The sequence below is a fragment of the Elgaria multicarinata genome, chromosome 1 (genome assembly GCF_023053635.1).
Source record: "Elgaria multicarinata webbii isolate HBS135686 ecotype San Diego chromosome 1, rElgMul1.1.pri, whole genome shotgun sequence".
In the NCBI taxonomy this organism is placed as follows: domain Eukaryota; kingdom Metazoa; phylum Chordata; class Lepidosauria; order Squamata; family Anguidae; genus Elgaria; species Elgaria multicarinata.
Window position 1 is genome coordinate 136,279,547 of NC_086171.1, and position 22,999 is coordinate 136,302,545.

The 22,999-nt window shown below is 39.9% G+C and overlaps 1 protein-coding gene across 1 annotated transcript in view; it reads right to left on the minus strand.

Moving 5' to 3' along the window:
• TNNI3K (TNNI3 interacting kinase) overlaps positions 1-22,999 on the minus strand; it is a 209,668-nt gene that overhangs the window by 105,611 nt on the left and 81,058 nt on the right. The window contains exons 13-17 of the mRNA XM_063137406.1: positions 22,722-22,778; positions 20,597-20,689; positions 20,444-20,501; positions 20,139-20,333; positions 18,738-18,842 (exon numbers count right to left, since the gene is read on the minus strand). Coding sequence (XP_062993476.1) covers positions 18,738-18,842; positions 20,139-20,333; positions 20,444-20,501; positions 20,597-20,689; positions 22,722-22,778 — 508 coding nt within the window. The remainder of the gene's footprint in view (positions 1-18,737; positions 18,843-20,138; positions 20,334-20,443; positions 20,502-20,596; positions 20,690-22,721; positions 22,779-22,999) is intronic.

Below are 22,999 nucleotides of genomic sequence, written 5' to 3' on the forward strand. Positions count from 1 at the left end.
ATACTTGTGGCCATTCATGTGGGATCTGGTTGGGAGGTGGACCTTTGTTCTGATGCAGGATGGCAATTTTTACATATGCAGACAAGCATTTCCAGGCTTACACATGCTGCTAAATGGCAATTAACATCTCTTCTGGCTTTGAATGTGTTGCTTATGGAGCTGTTTTCCACTTTCGTGTCTTGTTTCCTTGCAGTCATCCCTCATTTGGACTCCCCTGGAATGACCATGACCTACTTTAGAGAAGACAGTTTTCTATTGGAAGGCTTCCTGATTGAAGGGCTGCCCTGTCCAAGCCAGGTTTAAAGAACCAGGAGAGAGGAGACCAGGGGTGTGTCTACACCAGCCATTTATCCCGGGATCATCTCTGTGAATCCAAAAGACACACAGGGGATCCTGGGAGCAGGCAGGGACGATCCCTCCATTTTCCTGGGATAATCCTTAGGGGTAGAAAGGGCCCAGGTGTGAGGTTGCTTATCAGTCGTTGGCACCGCCACCAGCAAAGCAGACTGAGCAGGCACACAGGTCACCTGGTGATAGTCTTTCCTGGAGTATTGTATTTCAATTAAAATTATAGTAATTATGCCTAATCTTGCATCTATAAATTAGTACAGACAAATTTTATGCAAATCTATGCCCACTTTTAACACTCTTTTTGGTGATGCTCAAGTGGTCACCCCATATTTCAAGTTGCCACTCATTTGCCAAAAGTCAGAGGCCCAATTATGCAAAGCCTCCAGATCCTTCCTTATTATTGGCTCTTTAAGAAATGCACTTTCAAGAGGGGAAGGACAGGCATCTATAACAACATTTTGTAATTGAAAAAATAATACTTCAAAATTCCCACTATCAATACAAGTAAATCTACGGAAACCAGGCTTCAATCTCTTAGCTTTCTTAGCTTGAGACCCACCAAGCTGAACAAATCAGTCAGCTATGTATTGTTGCTTGCCAAGTGCTTGACATTTTTTGAGGCCCAGATAGGCACAATAAAATGGAAATTTAGCAAGCCCCTGGTGGGCTGGCATGAATGATGAGTGGGCTAGGTTTGGCTTGAATGGGTTACAAGTTGTGCTGATCTGCTCTAGGTTAATGAGAAAAGCATTAAAACCACTTATGCCTCTTTCATATGCCTCCCGCTCCTAGACAGGATTGAAAGGATCCCACATAGTGTTCTGGGTCTGCACCAGGTGTTTTCCTGCCCTTCTGCAGACCCTCATGCTTCCCAACCCCTTAAAAGCACCTCTCAAAGGCCAGCGGACCCCTCTTCCTAGAATGGGATTCTCTGTGACCCAAAGGGTTGCAGCTAGAAAGTGAAACCGATTAACATTTCCCCTCTGCAAGTAGTTTGCCACTGTAACTTCCTTGCAACCTTTTGTGCTTTCTACTGAATGACCATTCTAGACTTCTCATGAGCATCTGAGCTATGCACTATGCATTGGTGCTAAATAGGGCAAAGAGGCAAAGAAGGATTATAATTGAAAGCAGAGGTTGAACTGCACCAGCTAAAAGCAAGATTTGCAGTCTCACGGGATATGCGAGACATCTCTAGAGCTCACCTTTCCTTTCCTATTAAGAATGTCAGCTTAGGAAGTGGCAAATGTGCTTGTAGCTTTCAGTGAAGTCAACATCGGGGCTCAGCAGTATTTAGCCCCAAGCTGTTGTCAACAGTCAAATTTTTGGTGTTTCACAGCAGCTTCCTTCATTCTTGGTCTTACCTTCAGGGGACATTTTTGGTTAAATGTATTCACTGGAAATAGCAGAAGAGACTTAAGGTTTGTGAGGTCTAAGCTAGTTAGGGCTTTATAAGTCAAGACTGCTAAAAACAAACAAACACGATCAACAGTACCTCCATCTGGTTTGGATTGAGCTTTACTTTATTGGCCCTCATTACCAGTTTCAAGCACCAGTTCAGCACATCCACTGCTCCCATTGGGCCTATTGTTGATGAGCATTGCTGCCCCTCTGATACAGCACCCTTTTGTCTCCTGTACTAATTACATTTCTTTTTAGGTGCCTCACTCAGACATAAATGTATTTATTTTATAGCTCAGCTTTGGACACCTCATTTCATTGGCCTTTTATGAAAGATTGGTGTCTAAACGCAATTTACTGCCTATGAAAATACAAGCCCTGGGTCCAGTTTGCCCTGCAACATCTCTATTATTGGCAGTGATTTAAGGCTGAGTTTGCAGGGATGGAATGAAAGTCAAACAGCAACATATTTTAACTTGCCCAGAGTAGTGTGTCACTCAGAGACCCAGTGAAATGCAATCGCATGGTGAACCATTCTTTGTCATCTATTCAGAGTCAGAGACAGGCCTATTTTAAATTGCCATAAGACGGAGTAAAGAAAATAAGGGTGGGGGGAGGGAAAGGTATCTGAGAAATGCCCACACTGTAAGTAATGCTTTCCTTTCCTTAATATTCGGATAACACAAATGGAACCATGGTTCAGTGAAGCTCTATACAACTTTCTTTAAAAATATAGACTTGAAGGGTAAGAAGACGGTGGACAAGTTTCAGCATAAACACTGATTACTTCTGGGAAAAAGAATGAGTGACTGGATGAGGGGTTTGGAATGAATTTCTGGACCATAACGGCAGCGTCACGACCGCAGCATTATTGTGACATTGTGAGAAACTAGTCAGTTTACTTGGCTGTGGATTATTTATTTATTTATTGCATTTCTACACTCACGGTTCACAACAATTAATGTTGTGTTTCAACCTTTCCCTGTATTTTTCTCACAGAAGAATCACTCAGATGTAATCACAAATCAATTCTAATCATGCACTTTGGGTTCAATAATAGTTGTGTCACATTCTTTCATTCTGGTTTTAAGCAAAACCTATCACTATTCTCCGTCTGTTCTTACCAACTGAGAGAATGCTTCCCAAAATCTACTCTAGATTTCAACTACACACCAGCCTTCCCCAACCAGTTGCTGTCCAGATGTTTTGGCCTTAAACTCCCATCATCCCTAGCTAGCATGGCTAACGGTCAGGAGTTGTAGTCCAAAACATCTGGAGGTTAACAGGTTGGGGAAGGCTGCTATATACCATTACATTTCTAGAATATTTTGCTGTTTTCCTTGCTCAAGATTTTGGTCTGAAGTTTGTATGGGAGACTAGGGAATTTCTCAGAAACAGAGCAAGCACCTTACATTTCTCAGAGTTTCCTGACAGTACCTCTCCCAATTGGGTCAGTGAAGCAGTTCAGGCGGAGAAGACCAGCAGCCAGACTTGGATGCAATGTGGCCATAGTAACAAAGAGGGCTCTGAATCCCTTCTTCCCCTGGACCCCAGTATTCTTTAATGAAAAATGTGTGCTATCATGACGTTGTTGTTGCTTATCACTGGCGGCAACCCACCACTGTATAAGCAGCCCCCACCCCCCCTGGTTTGTTTAAACCAGAATAGAAGAGTAGGCTCATGTGGATAGCTGCTCATAGTAGTAATGGGATAACTAGAGATGAATGTAGTGTTTAAAATATAAATGTTAAAAAATGGTAAGGTAGCAGAACTGTACACATTTGGAGCAAATAAGAATCATATCAAAAGGCTGCATGTATAATGTGTTTGTATGTTTCTTTCATGTGTGCATAATTGTAGATAGTGAAGATGCTGTTATTTAATTTATTTTTATTTGTTTGTTTTTTATTCATTTTCTTTATATGAGCTGAAAGCCCTCTCCACATGGTTTATAAAATTAAAAACATAAACACTTGCATAGATAAATACTAGTAATATAAAAAAATATGGATCAACTCTTGTGTTAAAGGATGTTTCGCTTAAGTTTATCAAAGCTTTTAAAAGTAAACATGATGCAAAAACTGGAGACGAAACAATGTAGGGATACTTTCAAGCAGACATGATGGAGCAAACCTTGTTATTTTGATGTTTATTCCACTTGGCAGCTAACGTTTTTAGTTCTCTAAGGATATTATGCATATCTAAGCATATTTACATTACAAATGAATATAGTTAATATATCAGTTTAATTATCATGGCATTCCCCAGGAATATTCAAATCTGTAGTTTGATGATGCTAAGGTATTTTGGTTTATCATCTCATACTATAGTTCCCAAGGCCCCCTGGGGAATAGGAATGACCATTAAACCAAAGTTACTAGTATACAGTAGGTATACCCTGGGTGATTTCAATTACATCTCTTCAAACTGCTTAACAATCCAAATAGGCTTTGAACAAATTACATCTCTGGAAAAGATTAGAGGACAAGCTGTGATCTGAAGTCAACCTCCAGAGTCTAAGGATGGGGGAGAAATTCATTCAGTTTACATTTTGATGTGAACCTACCTAATTCACACTTCTCAAACCAGTACACAAACTGAAATGCAGTTATCATTTGGTACTTGCTTTTCTCTGAATTTTGTGATGCAGTTCTCCAGTTAAAAATATATATGCATATAATATGTGTACATTAGGGGAAAGTATGTACAAAGATGCTTATATTAGTAAAAAATAAAAACGCATTACCTTATCATATATTAGCCAAAATTGTGGACAAATTTGTTTATAATTGGAAAAATGTGCACACATTTTCGTACTGATTTAAAAAGTTGTGGGGTAGAACAAACTCAAATTTTGAAAAATGGGAAATTGAGAGAAATAGAAATTTACAGATTCATACATTTCTAACAGAGTCTTAATATTGACTTTTCCCAATTCTGTACTCACATCAAATTGATGAATTACCTAATAGCCAAGCTTTCAGTCTCTTACTGTCTCAGTAAGGCCTAATCTACAACAAGCAAGATATTGCACTATGAAAGTGATATATGGTATGTAGACTGCCATATGTATATATAGAGAGAGTATATATCTCTATGCCTTCAATAACAGCGTCAGCTAAGGATAGTGTGTCTCCTCTGAATGAATGCTTGGAGGCAGTAATGGGCTGGATGAGGAAAAACAAACTGAAGCTGAATCCAGACAAAACAGAGGTGCTTGCTGTCAAGGGCTCTGGCCTAGGTTTGGAGGTGTGTCAGCCAGTTCTGGATGGGGCTACACTCCCCCTGAAAGACTGTGTTCGCAGTTTGGGGGGTGCTCCTGGATCCGTCGCTCCAAATGACAGCCCAGATGGATGCGACGGCCAGGAGTGTCTACTATCAGCTTCGGCTGATACACCAGCTGCGCCCCTTCTTAGAGTCAGAAGACCTAAAGACAGTAGTGCACGCACTGGTAACCTCAAGGCTTGACTTCTGCAATGCACTTTACATAGGGCTACCATTGTACCTAGTTCAGAAACTTCAACTAGTTCAAAATATGGCAGCCAGGTTGGTCACCGGCACATCTAGGGGTGAGCATATTACCCCAACTTTAAAATCACTCCACTGGTTGCCAATTAGTTTCCGGGCAAAGTACAAAGTGTTGGTCATTACCTTTAAAGCCCTAAATGGTTTGGGTCCAGGTTACCTGCGGGATCGCCTTCTCCCATATAGTCCGCCCCGCACACTCAGGTCCTCTGGGGTGAACTTACTTCAGTCAGCTAAAACTACGCTGACATCAGTTTCCCAGAGGACCTTTTCTTCTGTCGCCCCCAGATTGTGGAATGGCCTGCCGGAGGAGATTCGTAAAATTAACTCTCTGTGTGATTTTAAGGCAGCTTTAAAGACTAGCCTTTTCCAGCAGGCCTATCCAGATCAATGTTAAATCATGAATTTTTAAGATGTATTGATTCCTGTTCTAATGTTGTTCCCCGCCTCGATCCAAAGGGAGAGGCGGGTAAGAAATAAATATATGATGATGATGATGTGTCAATGGGCCCCAACAGTTGTCAGAGCACTTTGATACCGCTATAAAGCAGTAGTGTGGCTCCTGCCTTTTATATCCTCCTTTCATACCGCTTTCATAGTGCAATATCCTGCTTGGTGTAGATTAGGCCTAAATCTTACCTATAGTAGACAACTACACCACAGTCAACAAATGAATACAAGTAGAAGTCCCTATCCCTTTCACAATGTAATTACCATATTTCTTCGACTCTAAGACATACTTTCCCCCCTATAAACATCTCTAAAAATGGGGTGCGTCTTAGAATCGCGGGTGCGTTTATTATTTCTTAGAATCAAAGCTTTTTTTCTGTTAGTGGTACTGAAATTAGTGTGCGTCTTACAATTGATGGCGTCTTAGAATCGAAGAAATATGGTATAAGTGTTCTCTTTAAAATAGCCATTAGGAAATATTTTCATCACCTCTTTTACTTCCCCATCTCTGTGACAGCTTTCCTTTATGGATTCACAAAGCTTCACTGTAGAACTCCATTGATCTACCATGTCCAGTCCACATCCTGTAAATCTGCATGGATTTTCTTCTGTTTGAGTTCCCAAATGTGGAATGTGAAGTTTCGCCACCACTTCCAGAGTATTGATACAATGATTCTTTCCTGCGTGTATTCTTTTGTGAATAGATACACAGGGTTTTTACTATATTCAGTACACCTATAAGGCTTTTCTCCCTTATGGATTCTCCAGGTTATAGTAACCATGGATTTATGACAATAGCTCTTTTTACATTCATTACACTTATAGGGCTTTTCTCCTGTGTGGAGTCCCATATGACTAATGGTGGCAGATACGTTTTCCATTTCTAAGCACTTGTGAGGTTCCTCTCCCCTCTTCTTAATGTGAATCTTGTCTAGAGGAACGTGAACTAAGGCAAATGAAAGCACTGACTCCGGAAGCTATTATTTCCAGCACAGATCATGTAAGAGAAAGCATAGAAGAACACATGTGTTTCAAATATGTTTTAAAAGCCAAGGTTTTTTGAAAAGATTTTCTTAAAGCGAGAAGGTTTCTAGGAAGCAAAGCTGGGTTTGTGACCAAAGGTGGAAAAAGTGATGTTACACTTTTCAACCACATCATGACACTGCCGAGATCAAGGTACATTGAAAAGGTTTATTGTTGTATTGTGTGCATCAGGCATACGGACTGTGAAAGGCACAGCAAATTAGAACATAAAGGAGTACGAATATAGACGCAGCAATTCTCCTATGGTATTTTTCAAAAATGTTGTCTGAGCCAAGTAGATTTAGAGGAGAGAAAAGTATTTGAAAAGAAAGAAAGAAACTAGTTGGCAGCAGGACACATGATAAACTGAAAGTGAAAGGAATATTGATGGTCTTTACAAAAGAGCATAACATTACCCATATTACTGCTGGGGCTACAGAAAGAACAGTCAAGTGGGGAACACAATATGTTTTTGCAGGCAGATAAAATTTAAACTCTCCCAACCAGGACTTCCACAAATCAGTGCCTTCAAGATTTTCAACTTCACATAAAGCAAACTCAGAGAATGATACATTTAATCGTAAAAGTTTAATGGGCTCATGCAATGTTACCCGTGATGCTTTCCATCTCCAGTGAATCCGATTTCAGCTCCCACATCTATTTTTCATCAAAACATTTAAATGGTTTTGAGTATGACAAGCAGAATTATTTGGAGACCCCATGCTCACTTGTCAAGTGGAAACGTTAATCAAATGGAGACAGCTATACGGTCTCTCTGAAATATTAAAAGTTGAAAATAGGTCAGAATTGTCAGTGTAAGACCAGCAGGCCATACCCAGACCACTCTGATGTCCCCATATAGTGGATTGCTTGCAGGTTCAGTTCCTGAAAAAAGGGGTGGGAGAGGAAGCCTATCCATTAGGGATTTTTTAAAACCATGACTTACATACACTTCCCTTGGCATAGACCTCTCCTGATTCCTGCTTTGGATCCAACGAGTTTAAGATAGCCATAAAGACTAATCTCTTCTGGAAGGCCTACCCAGATTCATTTTAAACCTAAGAATTTTAAGATGTTGTGATTGTTATTTTAATATTGTATTGGTTTTATATGCTCTTTTAATCAGTTTTATGTATTTTATTTTGCATTTAATGTTGTTCCCCACCTCGATCCAGAGGGAGAGGCAGGTAAGAAATTATTATCATCATCATCATTTTTGGCAGAAGGGCAGGATAGATATATAGTTGATAGATAGATAATTCCCCCTTTTAGATCTAGTGTCATATGGTATGCTGTGTCTGAGAGCACTCTTAGCTGATAGACATATAGGGCAGTATCTATGGGGCCACTGCATTTATGCAATTGATGGAGCATTAGGAGAAGCACCTCTAGCTTAACGCCAATAGTGTAAACTGTTGTGATGGGTTTTCCCATAAAACCTGTTATACCAGCTTAGTGCAACTTCAATTATATTGTATTTAATGTTGTTCCCCACCTCAATCCAGAGGGAGAGGTGGGTAATAAATATTATTATTATTATTATTATTATTATTATTATTATTATTATTGTGTAAACGCAGTGCCCCTGATAGTTACTTCCCATAATGAAGAAAACATTTATAATTGGCTGCCCTAAGGACTACTTTTTGGATTTTGCAGCAGTCATGGCTCCAATAGACCCAGAAAGAGAGCTTCCTTCTCACCTCTTCAGTATAGTCAGTCTGCCTGAACCTGCTTTGACTGGAATGTCTGGAAACCTGCCTTGTCAATTCTTTCAAAGAAACAAGAGTTTGCTCTTAAACATAGTTTTGTCAGCCTGAGATCTTTCAGTTGCTCTACATTATCTATTTTTCATTGTGTTTGTATATATACATTTACACACGCACACACATCTAGGGAGAAAAGAATCTATCACAGCCAATAGAAACAGAGCCAATAAGAAAGCTCTCCAGTACTATTGTTGCTTCAATGGCACTTAAAGCTTTTGAAAAATGTGTGGGAGAATAGTAGCCATTTAAGCCTTGCATTCAGAAAATACAAGAGAGAGAAAAATTCAGCAGAACCCAGACAAGGTTAATAAAGAGTTCATCAGATTCAGTACTAAATTGCCTGCTCTTAAGGCCATCCCCATCTCAAGACAGTGTGGCCAAGAATACCCTTTCCCATTATTCCTATGAAAACTGTGGAAAGAAAGAAAAATAGAAAAAAGGGAAAGAATTAGAAGACACATGTAATCAATCTTATCCTCTACAAAATCCAGTAGTTCTTCAGGCCTGCCAGATACAGCGTCTTTCAGGGCAACAGACAGGCAATGCCTATTAAATGTGTTTTTCTTCTCCAAAGAAATGGGGTCAGTGAAAGATCTTTCTAACCTTAATACAATATAGATTTAATGAAAGGCAACTGCTATTTTAAGATTTTATGAGGGGATTATAGAGAGAGAGGAGTTGTAGACACCCATCTGCACTACCATAGAGTTGCCATTGATCTTTTATCTGTATCGCCAAGCCAGCTCTTACAAACTTTTGCAGATCGTTAGACCCATAAATGAGGCTTAGTCACTAAGAAAACTAGGTCCTGACACACTCAAGTTTGATGCTTTAAAATAAGACTGATATAGTACAATGTATTATTATTATTATTATTATTATTATTATTATTATTATTATTGTGCTTTCATTATCCCGTGTTCTCTTGACAAAGAAGCAATTTTCTCAGAAGTTGATGCCGAGAAATAGTATTTGTTAGATTTCAAGTCTTATAACAGGAAAACCCTAACATTTCACTCAAGTTTTTCTTAAGCTTATATGTATGTAGAGTAGCACCTTTCCTCAGGTTGTGAAACAAGTCCATTTAATTGATTCCGCAAGGAATATCTGGTTTGTTAATTCCACCAAATGTGTCTGTAAGTGGCAACATTTCCTCTCTATCAGGTTGTTATCAAATGATTCCAATTATTCCTCTCCACTAACAGATGGGGAGACATGTTGGACACCATCAAACCCTTCAGTTGGCAGTGTCAATTCAAGGCCTACTGATACTCAGATCTTAATTGTGGAGCCAGGCCAGATGTAGGGCTCAACTCTACAATGTATAGATCACATATGGGACAACTAGAGCTCTGGCAAGTGCCACCCACTCTGGATTGGGATTGCTGCGTGGAGTGTGTGTGTCTTGTTCTGCTGTATCTTATCATGAGAGTTTGCAGCAGACCCACTAAACTAGAAGTGAGGAAACTCTTTCAGCCTAAGGGCCTAATTTAATTTTGGACAAGCTCTCGCAGGCCACAGGACAATGGTGGAAGAGCTGAAGTCAAAATGGGTGGGGACAAAAATAGTAGAAGAAAAAAAGAACACCCCAGCATACTGCAGCTTAAAGTTCTTAGTGCCAGCTCTCTTTGGAGAGCTGGTGAAGTTCAACCCTGGAGCTGGTGAAGTTGTTTTCTCTCCTATTGAGATAAATGGGAGGGAAGCAGTTAAAGAAAGAAAAGAGAATAAAACATATAAAACCATAGAATCATAGAATAGTAGAGTTGGAAGGGGCCTACAAGGCCATCGAGTCCAACCCCCTGCTCATTTGCAGGCATCTACCTCATAAGAACCACCAAGTTGCAGCATTCTGTTCACACAGTGACCAACCAGCTGTTGACCAGGAACCCACAAGCAGGACATGAATGCAGCAGCACCCTCCCACCCATGCTCTCCAGCAAGTGGTGTATATAGGCTTCCTGCCTCTACTACTGGAGGTAGCCATAGATATCAGGACACACACCATACACGCCTTTTTCTGTCCTGCCGGTGCAAGCCTGGCAAGACTTTGGAGTCTTCTGAGGTTCCGACATTAGAGCAATTCATCCCAGCCAATAGGATTGCTCTGTTAACTATTGAATTACTCAATCTATGTAATATAAATGCAGCAGTAGCATAGGCCAAAAATTCTTTGAAATTCACAAATTGCTTCCATAGAAAGACTATACAAAAGGCTTGGCTGAGAAAGCATGACATAAAACACTCCGTAGTGGATTCCCACCCCCCCTGCACCCCAAAGTCTGATATAACATAAATTCACACATCACTTTTTGAACTTAGGTACAAATAATAATAATAATAATAATAATAATAATAATAATAATAATAATAATGAATGGTGGCACAGGCATGTTTAAATTGGTACGTTTCCTTGCCATGAATCCTTATTTTATTCATATAAACAGAGGAATAGAGATTGGGAAAGGGTTGAACTTCTACTTCCATGTTTATTGCATGAAGTCTGGCAATTTAAATGTTCCGGTGCCTCTAAGAAATGGATGGCTCTGGCATGTAATTTGTCTACTTCGCATCTGGATTCAAAAAGTAAAATGAGAATCAGCCCCTCTATTCAGGATAGAGCCAGCAAAAGGCTGGAAATAAGCAATGGGGAAATTGGAAGGTAGTTTACAGCTAGTTGGTGAGAAGCATTTGAAACCGTTTTAGGGGAGGATCAGGCAGCGCTGCATTTCTGATATTAGGAACACAGCCCGGTTTGGAGCAGTCCTCACTGTTGCAAGAAAGAAATGCCTCAGTGACCTGTTGAAATGCTTAGAGGATTCTCATGAGGAAAGAGAATAATAGAGTGGGGTAAAGAGCTCATATTCATATTTTTGCAATACCCATTCCTTTGCCCCAATGTCACACTAGAAAATTCACCTGTGAGGTGAGGACCAATTAACAGGGTATGAAGAAGTCTGATTTAAAATTAGGGATGTACGGATCTTGTTACATCCATTCTGTCCCTGTGTTGCGGATTGTCAGGCTTCTTTCATTCCATCATCTGCTCATTGACAGAAACAGATGATTATTTTTTTTAGGGATGTAAGAGAATTTTGTTCTACTTACGTAAGTGTGCATTAGTGCAAGAGCAAATTTGCACAACCCTCCTTAAAGTAAAAACAAACAAACAAATAAACAAACTTGGTCTGCAAGTCCATGGAATCCATGCGAGTCAAAAAATGCCGATTCACTGAGGAATCCACAGGTCTTGAATCCATCGTGGATATCTCCAATCTATTTACAATGTAATTAATCATGGGTTCCTTCTAGACAAGAGAAATTGAGCTGATGTCAGGATTTCTGACACTTTCTGGCCAATTGACACAGATTACAACAAAACTCTTTATTGCAGTAGATCATGTACCACAAATACGCTTTCCAGGGTTTGTGACAGATTTTATAGAATTTATAATCCCCATTAAGTCAAATAGCCTAAGCAGAGGCTATTGGCCCATTACTTTGTTCAAGAGGCAGTCTGAAGGCTAGAATTAATATGAAGTCAGAGTCCCAGTGATATATTTGCAAACCAGGGTCTTAATGATACACGATTCAAGGCAGATTTCATGATTAGTCCAGGCATGAAAGTACGCTGAACAATTAAAAAGTTGTTCTCAGCAAAGGCTCATTGGCCTGAGGGGGCATTTCTGTTCCACCATTTTTCAGTTGGTGCCATAACCTGGGTGACAACCCCAAGCCCCTCTCCCTTGCAGAGCCTTCCTCCTGCATGGTTCTCATACTCCCACACTAAATCTGAGGCCTCTCTCAAGGCCAAGCCTTGCAGCTGTGGCTGATAGGGAATACCACCTCCCTTCGACCTGCTGTCAAATGGGATGCTGGGCAGAGCTAAGCTCCCAGATCCAGAGCTTCCCACAGCTGGACTGGGTTCCCATTCGTCCTGCTCTAGGTCTGAATCAGACTCTGGCTCCAAAGCTGCAGGGCCCACAACAGACCCGACAGCTGGGAACATCAAGCCAGTGTTGGATTTTGTCATTTGCACTTTTCTGCAGAATATGTTTAAGATCTAATTATTTTTTCCTGCAAAATGTCAAAACGAAAATGCTTAACAAAATGTGCAGCAATACTGACCACATACAAATAGGATGAGATTAGAACTTGTGCAATACAGCATCACAGCTGAGCAATAAACACAGCTATGAACACTTAACACAATTCTTACTTCCACTCTCTGTCAGGTGCAGGAATCCTAGTCTTGAATTGTTCAGAAATGGTTATTTAAAAGCTTAATGACAGGCTTTCCACCTCATTTGATTAATGAACTGTAATTAGTGCAAAAGGCAGTAGTTGGGGATGCAGATTTGGGTCTCCTGACAATGATCCTGCTCCAGCTGTACCAGCCATTAGTCAAGTTTGGAGCTGAGGCATACATTTTCAGGAGGCTTCCTTTAGTATGCCTGTTAGCTTAGTAAACATATGTACCTGAATTTAGTTGTGCAAATCTCTGTATCCGAACACTCAAATCAGAGACCTGTGCAGTTTCATTATTATTTGAAAATACCCACATCCTAAATATGGAAGCACTCCAATTTCAATGGAACCTACTTTGATTCTAATTACAGCTTGGCTTCAAGTATAAATTTCTTGAGCTCAAATGGCATGTTTTTGCATTGACTATGCTTAGGAAGTGCAGTAAAAAAGCAGAAGACAAATAGTCAAATGGACCGTGTATCTATGGCATAGAATGGACATTAGCAACTTAATTTCTTAATGGGATATTGAGAGGTGAAAGATGCCAAGCCAAGCCATGTTCATTCCCTCACTATCTGGTGTCTCTGATATAGCATGGATGCGTCCATAACATCTTCCATGCATTTCTTTTCTTTTCATCTTACTGGACTAGGTCAGCCTATCCCAACTTGGTGCCCGTCAGATGTTTTGGACTACAATTACCATCAACCCCAATAGGCATGGCCAATGGTCAGGGGCGATGGAAGCTTTCGTCCAAAACATCTAGAAGGCACCAAGTTGACATAAGTGGTTTAGCAGAGTTAGATACTGCCCTTGGATTGTGATCTTTCACTTGGTGGATCTGAGCAAGTCATTATATATCCTCTGAAACTATTTCAAGTTGTAACCTGACTTGAGCCCTTAGAAACACATAAGAATGAGTGTGTGTATTTAAAGCTTCAGTTATGCATATGCCATGAGCCTCATATACTCAATCTTATATATGATTTCTTGATAAAAAGGTTTTATTATCATCATCCAAAGAACTGACCCTTCTATCTAAAATTCTCCTGATGAGGTGGGCAACTTATTCTCCACTGGGTCAGGTGTTATTTCGGCATATGTCAGAATAAAGTCCTATACCCTTACTGGTTCACATTAAATATTACATATGATTATGTATGTATGCATAATTTTTATATGCATAAAAACATAAACTAAAAACACAATGTAAATTCCACACTGAGTGCATATGCTTTCTTTACAAAATACACTATAACTAATCTGTCAAAACTCTGTTGCCAATTATACTCTGTGGCCAGATATACAGAAACTTGAAAGGCTACTGGCTGCAGAGCACTTCTGTTTCTTCACAAATCTTGAGGAAATAAACCTAATTTCCTTTCCTGATAAAAGAAGTATGGGCACTGGAATCTTTCTTTGTAGCTAATAGTTACTGTAAAGCTTTTAGCCTGCTGTAGATTAATAGATTCAGACAATAACAAGGATGGAACGCAAATACAATTCTACGCTGCAGTTTTATTTGAAATTAATTATACCATCACTGGGTTGGGTATAAGCAGTAATCTTCGTCATTCCCAAATATGGACCATTAATACTATTTTGGGTATGATATAACAACATATTCACAGCAAACATATATACCCATCACCTAAAGCATCACTGGAACTCCAATGCACTCACAGAGCTTCCATCGAACCCATGCTCACTTCCCTATTCAATGCAATGTCAGGCATGAGACAATGTCCGTGCGTGAGACAGAGAGGTGTGCAAAGAACAATTCTCAAATCACAGTGAAAGGGGGTAGCCCATGCAAATGCAGGAGCTGTTTGTGTGAATTAGAGACCTGCCCCGGCTAATATCAGTATTAGAGAACATTGTAAAATCCTTAACCGTTAACATTTTCTCAGCAAATGATTCCTTACATTATTATTATTATTATTATTATTATTATTATTATTATTATTATTATTATTTATTTATTTATAAAGAGCCATCAATTTTCATGGCGCTGTACAAAATAAAACAAAACAAGACAATCTGCCATATGGCTTACAATCTAAAATCACCGTAACATACAGGGGAGGGCTATGCATCATGCATAGCACTCTCGTCATCCTCTATTTAGCACTTGTGCAAAGGCATGGATACATTTTCAAGGGGGATAACTTCTAGGTAGTATGGATTAGATTTCAGCCTAAGAATGCTGTCCAATGCCATGCTGTAAGAAGTGAGTTTGCGGAAGCCCAACTTCCTCCTTCATCCAGTACCAACCTCCCAAAGCCTCTCATGAGAGACAAAGGACCTCCCGGAATGGGGTGGGTTGTGGCACAGAGAACTGAGGGGGAAGAAGTGAACTCCCGTCAATGCTACATTAGCTATGATCCCAAATCAGCTAAGTGCACATTTTCATTATGCTTATTTAGTGTACATAATTCAAAAGGAGTTACTATAAGAAAAGAAGAAGAAAGAGTACTTTATTTCAAAATAGTGGCATTTTTAGAAGTAAAGGATATTAGCACGGACTTATTTTTGCTAAAGAAAAGCTTGCAGAAAGAATACTATCGGAATGTAAGAAACAGGACCCTTGTTCCCTTGAAAACAGTACCTTCTGGCTTTATTATATACATCAGATTCAGTAAATGTCTATAATGCAAAGCAAATAACCCAAGCAGGTTGTGGGCTGTTCTAATGATGATCACCTGCACTCCCACTGAGTTAATAAATCAGGATGAATTAATTACTTCCAAAATTATCTCAAGCATGACAGACAGTTGATGTCTTTCAAATTAGGTATTAATTATTACAATGAAAATTCCAAGAGGCTTTAAGAGATGGGCTAGAGATTACTTCCAGTCAGTGGGCTGCTGCTTCCCCCCCCCCCCCCGCTACAGTTGTCAAGAGCCTGCACAATCCCTCTCAACAGCATAGGTTGGGTGACACCTACAGGGAACTATAAAGCTATTTAACAGCAAACGTAAGGCTGCATCTCTCCAAAGACCACTAAGGGGCCACGGTAGGCTTCTTGGAGTTGAAAAGTAATGGTGTATTCCAAAGAACAGCTTTCAAAGAATGCATCTCATACTTTATGAAGCACTGGGACTTAGATTCTCCTTCAGTCTCCACATTTCTCACCTTCCCACACAATAGCGCTACCACTGCCACTCCTAGCTGAACTTAAAACCATAAGAAGAGACATGCTGGATTAGGCCAAGGCCTATCTAGACCAGCATGGTGTTCCTGTAATGGCCAACCTGTTGTGCATTTCCCATGTGGCCTCAAGAGGACATGAGCCCAATAACACTCTCCCACTTTCCCCAGAAACTGATGTTGAGAGGCACACTGCCTCCAGTACTGGAGATAATAATATATTGCCATCTTGACTAGCACCCACTGATGGCCCTTATACGCCATGAACCTGCCTGACCTTTTTAAAAAGCTGTCCCAAATTGGTGGCCCTCACTACAACTTGTGATAGTGAATGCCATAGTTTTACTATGTGCTGTGTGAAGAAGTACTTCCTTTGTTCTGCCCTGAATTTCCCACCATTCAGATTCTTGGATGAGCCTGAGTTCCAGTATTATGAGAGGGTACAACAATATCTCCCTAGCCACTTCCTCCACATTTAGATACCCTTCTATAGTGACCCCTTTGCTCACCCTTTTCCTAACCTAAAAAAAACCCAGACACTGTAACCTTTTCTCATAGGGGATCAAGCCCCAGGCCCGTGATCATTTTGGTTGCACTTTTCTGCACTTTCCCAACTCTACAGTATCCTTTTTCAGCTGTGGTGGCCAGACCTGCATGCAGTATTCCAAGTGTGGTCACACAGTATATTTGTATAAGACATTATGATATTGGCAGTTTGATTTTCAATTCCTTTCCTAATGATCCCCAACATGGAATCTGACTTGTTCACAGCAGCCGCACACTGGGTCAATGTTTCCACTGAAGCTACCCAACAAAACTCCAAAATTTCTTTCCAGGTCAGTCAGGGCCAGCTTAGAGCGCTTGAATTCCACCCCTATTCACATACTTGTTGACACTCTCAAAGAAGTCTAATAGGTTGGTGAAACAAGACTTACCTCTACAGAAACCGTGTTAATTCTTCTTCAGCAGGACTTGTCCTTGCTAGTTTTATCATTAATAATGCTTTTCATTAATTTACCTAACCAGGCTTTAATTTCCTGTATCCTCTCTGATCCCTTTTTAAAAACTGATGCTATATTAGCCACTTTCCAGTACTTGTACAGAGGCCTATCTAGGGACACTTTACATATTTTTGTTAGAAGATCAGCAATTTCACATTTGAATTCTTGTAAGAATTCTTGAGGCCGGAGTTACCTAGTGCTCTGGAGTCAGCGACAACTACTCATCCTCCTGTCTCTGTTAGTAGATGCCAAAGCCTTTCTGCTTTGCTGTGAACATGCACAACCAATGATTATGCTCTTCTGATGTTTTATTTTAATGTTTCATACAGTGTGGTTTAAATGTTTGGATTTTGTTTTTCTGCAGTTCTGCGAAGTAGGGATAAAAGGTGGAGAAGGGAGCTGCAGGAGGAAAATGAGAGGGAAAAAGGGACTGCTCCAAACCTTGACCAGGTCACTGTGGTCACAGACACACCTCGAGCATGGTGGATTCAATTTGGAGGCCTTGGGGCACACTGCAGCTGAACCATGTGGGCAGGTCCAGGCAAAGCTGGTAATAGGCCCGGGCCAGATGGGAAATGTAGGCCCCATTTCAAACTGCTCATTAAGTATTTTTAATCAGTTCTAAATACATATGAACTAGAACGATTTATAAAAAAGGTAATGGCAAGCACTTTTATTCAAGATGTATATAAGACATCACTTCTTCACATTCAGAAATGCTTTACATGCTTTTTTGGGGCAAATTCATCAACAACAACAGAAAAATCAAGCAACTTTGCCTTGTCAGTGTTAATGTTCAAAACTGCTAATCCATTCAAACGTACTTGCACCATTGCGGACCAAAAGTATGACTTGATTCACTTGATCTAGCCTTTTGTGATTGCTCTCAGCCCCATTCGTGTGCTTTTGTCTCATCTCTGCTAGAGATGGGGGGTGAAGACATCTTGGCTTTTTGGCTGTCTCAAAATGGAGTCAGTACTGCTCACTCACAGGAGAGCTACTTTGTAACAAAACTTTACCAAAGGGTCCCCCTTTGCCTCTACCAGGGGGACTTGGAGTAGGACCCCTCAAAATCATAGGCCCATGCCAAGTGGCCCCACTGCCCCCCCTCTGGCCAGCCCTGCATGTGGGAGCTGCATTTAAGGAAAAAAGGCACACTACAATGCCTCTGTGAAAAGGCGCCATTTTAAGAGAGGAGCTGCGGGGTGTCTGCTGATTGACCATGACATCATGGGTTGCAAAATGACCCCTAAGTGCTCTGTCTCCACACTAAATCACCGCTGTAGATTGACCTGGATGTTCCAGTCTGCTTTTAAATGAATGTACACCTATTTTATTTGATAAATGTACGTTTTATGGCTGTTACTTTAAAACATTTTAAGAGTGCTATTTTAATTGATTGTATTCTTTACCTTGTAAATGACCTCGAAGAGGCTTTGCCTTGAAAACTGGAATAAAAATATTGTAAATCAATCAAATAAACTGGAGCCGGAGCTGTGATCCTTAAGAAGAAATTGTGGACTGCAGGAGCAAGTTGTGACCTTTATTTTTCTAGACATCTCCAGAATGTGTAATTTCATGTAAGCTTCATATCTGATTAATCCACTGTCCAGTTACCAGGCAGCCTTTTGTTTCAAAATGGAATAGACAGCACTAGGCAGGTGCTTTCGAAAGGCAATATGGGTTCAGCTATGAAAGTATCTCAGTTTTTGACTGAACGGTCTCATTTCAGCAGTTCACTATTATAGAGCTGTATGACATCGAATATTCATTTCAGGACTAAATATGACAGTGGACTTAGGAGACGAAAAGAGAAATGTACCTGTTTAAATCACGATGTATAATTGGCTGGGTAAGATTGTGAAGGTACTCCATACCTTTGGCAACATCTACTGCGATGATTAATTTCGACTGCAAGTCAAGATTCCTGCAATGAAAAGAAAACATGGTATTAGTAAAATCAGAGATGGGAGATGAGTATGTCAAACTTACTGATTATTAAGAAGTTTAAGGCTGTGTTATCCACAAATCGACTCAAAGTAGATTAAAATAAGAAATGATCTTAACATCTACTAAGTTGGAAATACCTTTATTATGATTTAAATCTTGATTAATTTGCTACTATTTGTCATCTCCTCCTCCTCCTCCTCCTCCTCCTCCTCCTCCTCCTCCTCCAATGCTGACCAGAAAGTCTCTGGCTTGGGGTGGGAATGGAGCAGAGCAGGACATGCCTCATAATGAGCATAAATGTATTTATTTATTTTATTTATTTATTGCATTTTTATACCATCCAATAGCCGAAGCTTCCTGGGCAGTTCACAAAAACTAAAACCATTCAAAGTATAAAACAAACAGTGTTAAAACATGATATAAAATACACATTAAAAACTGATTAAAAACATACCATACATGATTAAAACATCTTTAAAACATCCTAAAAACATTCTAAATGCAAGTATCTCTCCCACTCAGCCATTTCTTTCTGTCCCCATTGCACACATAGCTTAAAAGTTGCAGTGTAAATGAAAGCTCTGATAAGCTGGGCATAAAGCATCAGAGTTGCTGCTACCAGTGGAAGCTGGTGGCTATGTTACCACGCAGTGGGTGAATCTGCTCTAGGGCCTTAGCTAGACCTATGGTCTATCGGGACGGAGGGGTGAAGAGCTCGTGATATTTTTATTGTGAGATCTCCCCCTCTGTTCACATGTGGCATGCAATGACTTCAGAGGGAGAGGCGTCACGTCCGCCATTTTGGTTTTTTTCTTAAAGGGGAAGATACGCACAAGCGCTTGTGCGCAAAAGTTAAGGTGTTTTTTTTTAAAAAAAATCCCTGTTATCCTGAGGAGCTCTGTGGCCTGTGTGGGGGTCCTGGCTCCTCGCGAGGAACCGGGACAAACTGTGACGCCTGGCCACACATTCTTGGGCTCAGCCTGGGATCGTAGAAAAAACTGTCTCAAAAGGTAGGGCAAGATCCCAGGGCAAGGAAGGGATCATCCCTCGCTGATCCTGGGATCCCCTGTGCATCATATGGATGCACAGGGATGATCCTGGGGATTGCCCAATCTAGCTAAGGTCTGGGTTTCAGTCAGCTATCGTTCCATTAGAGTTCTGACTGCTTCTGACTGAAACCCAGAGCGGATTCACTGCCCCACTGACATCAGAATCACCAAACTCCACTGCCTGCTATCACAGGTGAGTAACTCATGGATGTAAGTCAGATTACCTTTTCTGTTCATGTAGCAAGGAAAAGAGGGATCCTCCAGATATGTATTGTGTGACTATGGCAAATTGACTTGGATCATCCAGACAAGCACCAACGAACTGGATAACACAGGGGTGGTTGAGTCGGCACAGGATGGAAACTTCACGGCAAAACATGTCAACATCTGATTTGGAGCAGTAGGTGTTGGCTCGGTAACTGATGAGTAGCATAAGAAAAAATTATATCAAACGTAGCTTTAAGAATGTCGTGTTAAAAAAGCTCTGAATCAGTAAAGTAACTTAACAGAACATTCCGTTAACGCCTACCGTTTGATTGCCACTATTTTATTTCTGCATCTTCCCTTGTATACTTTTCCAAACGATCCTACAACAAATTAAATTGAATGCGAATAAATAGGCAACATGTAAACATTTCTTTTCTTTTTTCTAAAATGCTCACATTTTTCCACTTTCTTTTACCTGAGCCAATAATTTCATGGAACTCAATTTCCGAGAGCTGGAGGTGAAAATGGGATGGTAGGCCAGCCCGAAGGAGAAGAACATCTGCCTTTTCTGCAAAAGAAAAAACATCTATTTGTAAAATGCAGTGAAAAATATATATTAAAGCACCACATTTAACAACATATAAATAAATAACACATGAATGGATGAATGGCTTATTTTCTTACTATAAATTGGTTGACTTGGAATTCTCTACCTCTTTGTTTCAGTATCCTACAATAAACCCCAATAATAAACACAGATTTGCAACATCCTTAGAGCTTTTGAGCTTTAGCAGCTTATCACTAAAGAACACCATTCCATATGCATATTCTATCTGGATCATGTAATGGTTTCAGAAAATCCGTTATACAAGGAATTAGTTCCCTTTCCTGTCTCTCTAACAGTGGCTAGTGAGGCTGTGTTTCTATTGCCATTCCGATCTGCTGTTCAGTGGTTCTTGGAATTGGATTTGGTACACAACTAAATTTTTAGACTAACCTGTTGATCCATGTGCTCTGTTATAAGAGGTTTATCAAAACATTTCATAACGGAGCATTAGAATGTGCCTTCTGATTACATGGGTAGGATATAAACTCTTGATGCACCTAAAGCTAATATTTGGGAAGAAAATTCATAAACGAAGTGTGCCAAAAGAACTATCAACATTCAGCTGAGTTAATGCCTCAAAGATACAATTATTACTTTTTGTAAAGAATTCTTTTAAAATGAAGTTGGTTTAAATCTGATAGTACCTACCTTTAGATCCCTATCATCATTTTTTAAATTTTTAATAAGAAAGAAGTCACCCTAGTGCCTTAGTATGACATCGCCAGAATGTCTCAATTCAGCTTGCACTGCTGCGGGATGTATGACATACTACAATAATGGGAATTATAATAACAAATAGTTTTCACTTTGGGATAAAAGAACCTATTTCACAGTTACAATTCTTACTGTGTTTAAACCAAAGCTGCAATCCCAGACACATTTATTTTAAAGAAAGCCCCTTATATCTTAGACATTCATAGGACAAGGCAGCATGGCAATGCACTAGCAGCTATCTTAACAAACAGTTCTCAACTCATCAATTTGGACATTTCGAGTCAGAAGACCCCAATCACGTACATGCTTAACATGCACTATTTTAGGATGATTATTGCCAAGCAAGGCCTTAAACCATGTAGTAGAAATTGCTATTGGCTTTGCCCGACTTGTATACTCCCCCTCATTCTAAATTTTCATTTTCCTTACTTGTACTTCTCTGCCTGTTGTTGAGACTAGGCAGGAAAGGTGCTTCCAGTTCTGAACATGTGAGGGGCTAAAGCATGTGAGGGGCTATAGCTCAATGGTAGAGCTATGCAGAACATCCCAGTTCAATCCCCGACTTCTCCAGGGAGCCCTATGAAAGGATCCTTCCTGGAGAGCCACTGCCAGCCAATGTCTGTATTTAACTCTGTATTTTAACCTTATATCAATTTTGCTGCGTGGTTTTATCCTGGTTGTGCTTTTTATATTGTATTTTGTATTTGTGTTTTTAACTTGTTGGTTGTTTTATGGTGGTTTTAATTTTTGTGAACCGCCCAGAGAGCTTCGGCTATTGGGCGGTATAAAAATGTAATAAATAAATAAATAAATAAATGTCAACAACAGTAGGCTAGATGGACCCACAGTCTAATTCAGCATAAGACAGCTTCCGCTGGGGTGTTTCTTCACAGGGCTCCTGTGTCTTAACAGCTTCCATATAGGCAGAACCTTGACAGCTTAAACTGTTCAAGGTAAGTAAATGAAGTGATAGGATCATGCCTGTTACATTTCTGTGTATCAGTCAAACATTCAAATATGAGTCTTCAGGAAATAAAGTTGGCAAATACAATTTAGGTGCTGTATTTGTGTAGACACGGCCACATCGAAGATGGCAGTGCTCAATAGTTGTGCTACCAATTTAGAAGAGCTTGTGGAACAGACAATCTCTCTTTTAACAACTCTTTGGAGTAAGCCTCCAACATTCAACATGACCTTTGCAAGAATTTGACCTATCTCTAATAAATGCATTTTGTAATGAGAGATAAAACACAATGGGCTTTCTTCAGCATTAAAATACCTTTAGTCATGCTTTTAATCTTCCCCAGAGGAGATGGAACTGACACATAAGATCCATCTGAAATAAAAGCAAGAGTGAACTTTACAGATGTTCAAAACAAATGTATAGTGCTTTGTATTTTTTTTAAGCTAACACATTAAAGAAACCCCATAATGGTTATAAACTTGTGTTTTAAAAGCAATACTGATATTGTACATGGTGACTTTATTAACATCAATGTGAAAATGTTATGTAGTTCCATTAAAGCTAAGGGAACTTTATAGATTCATAATATCTAC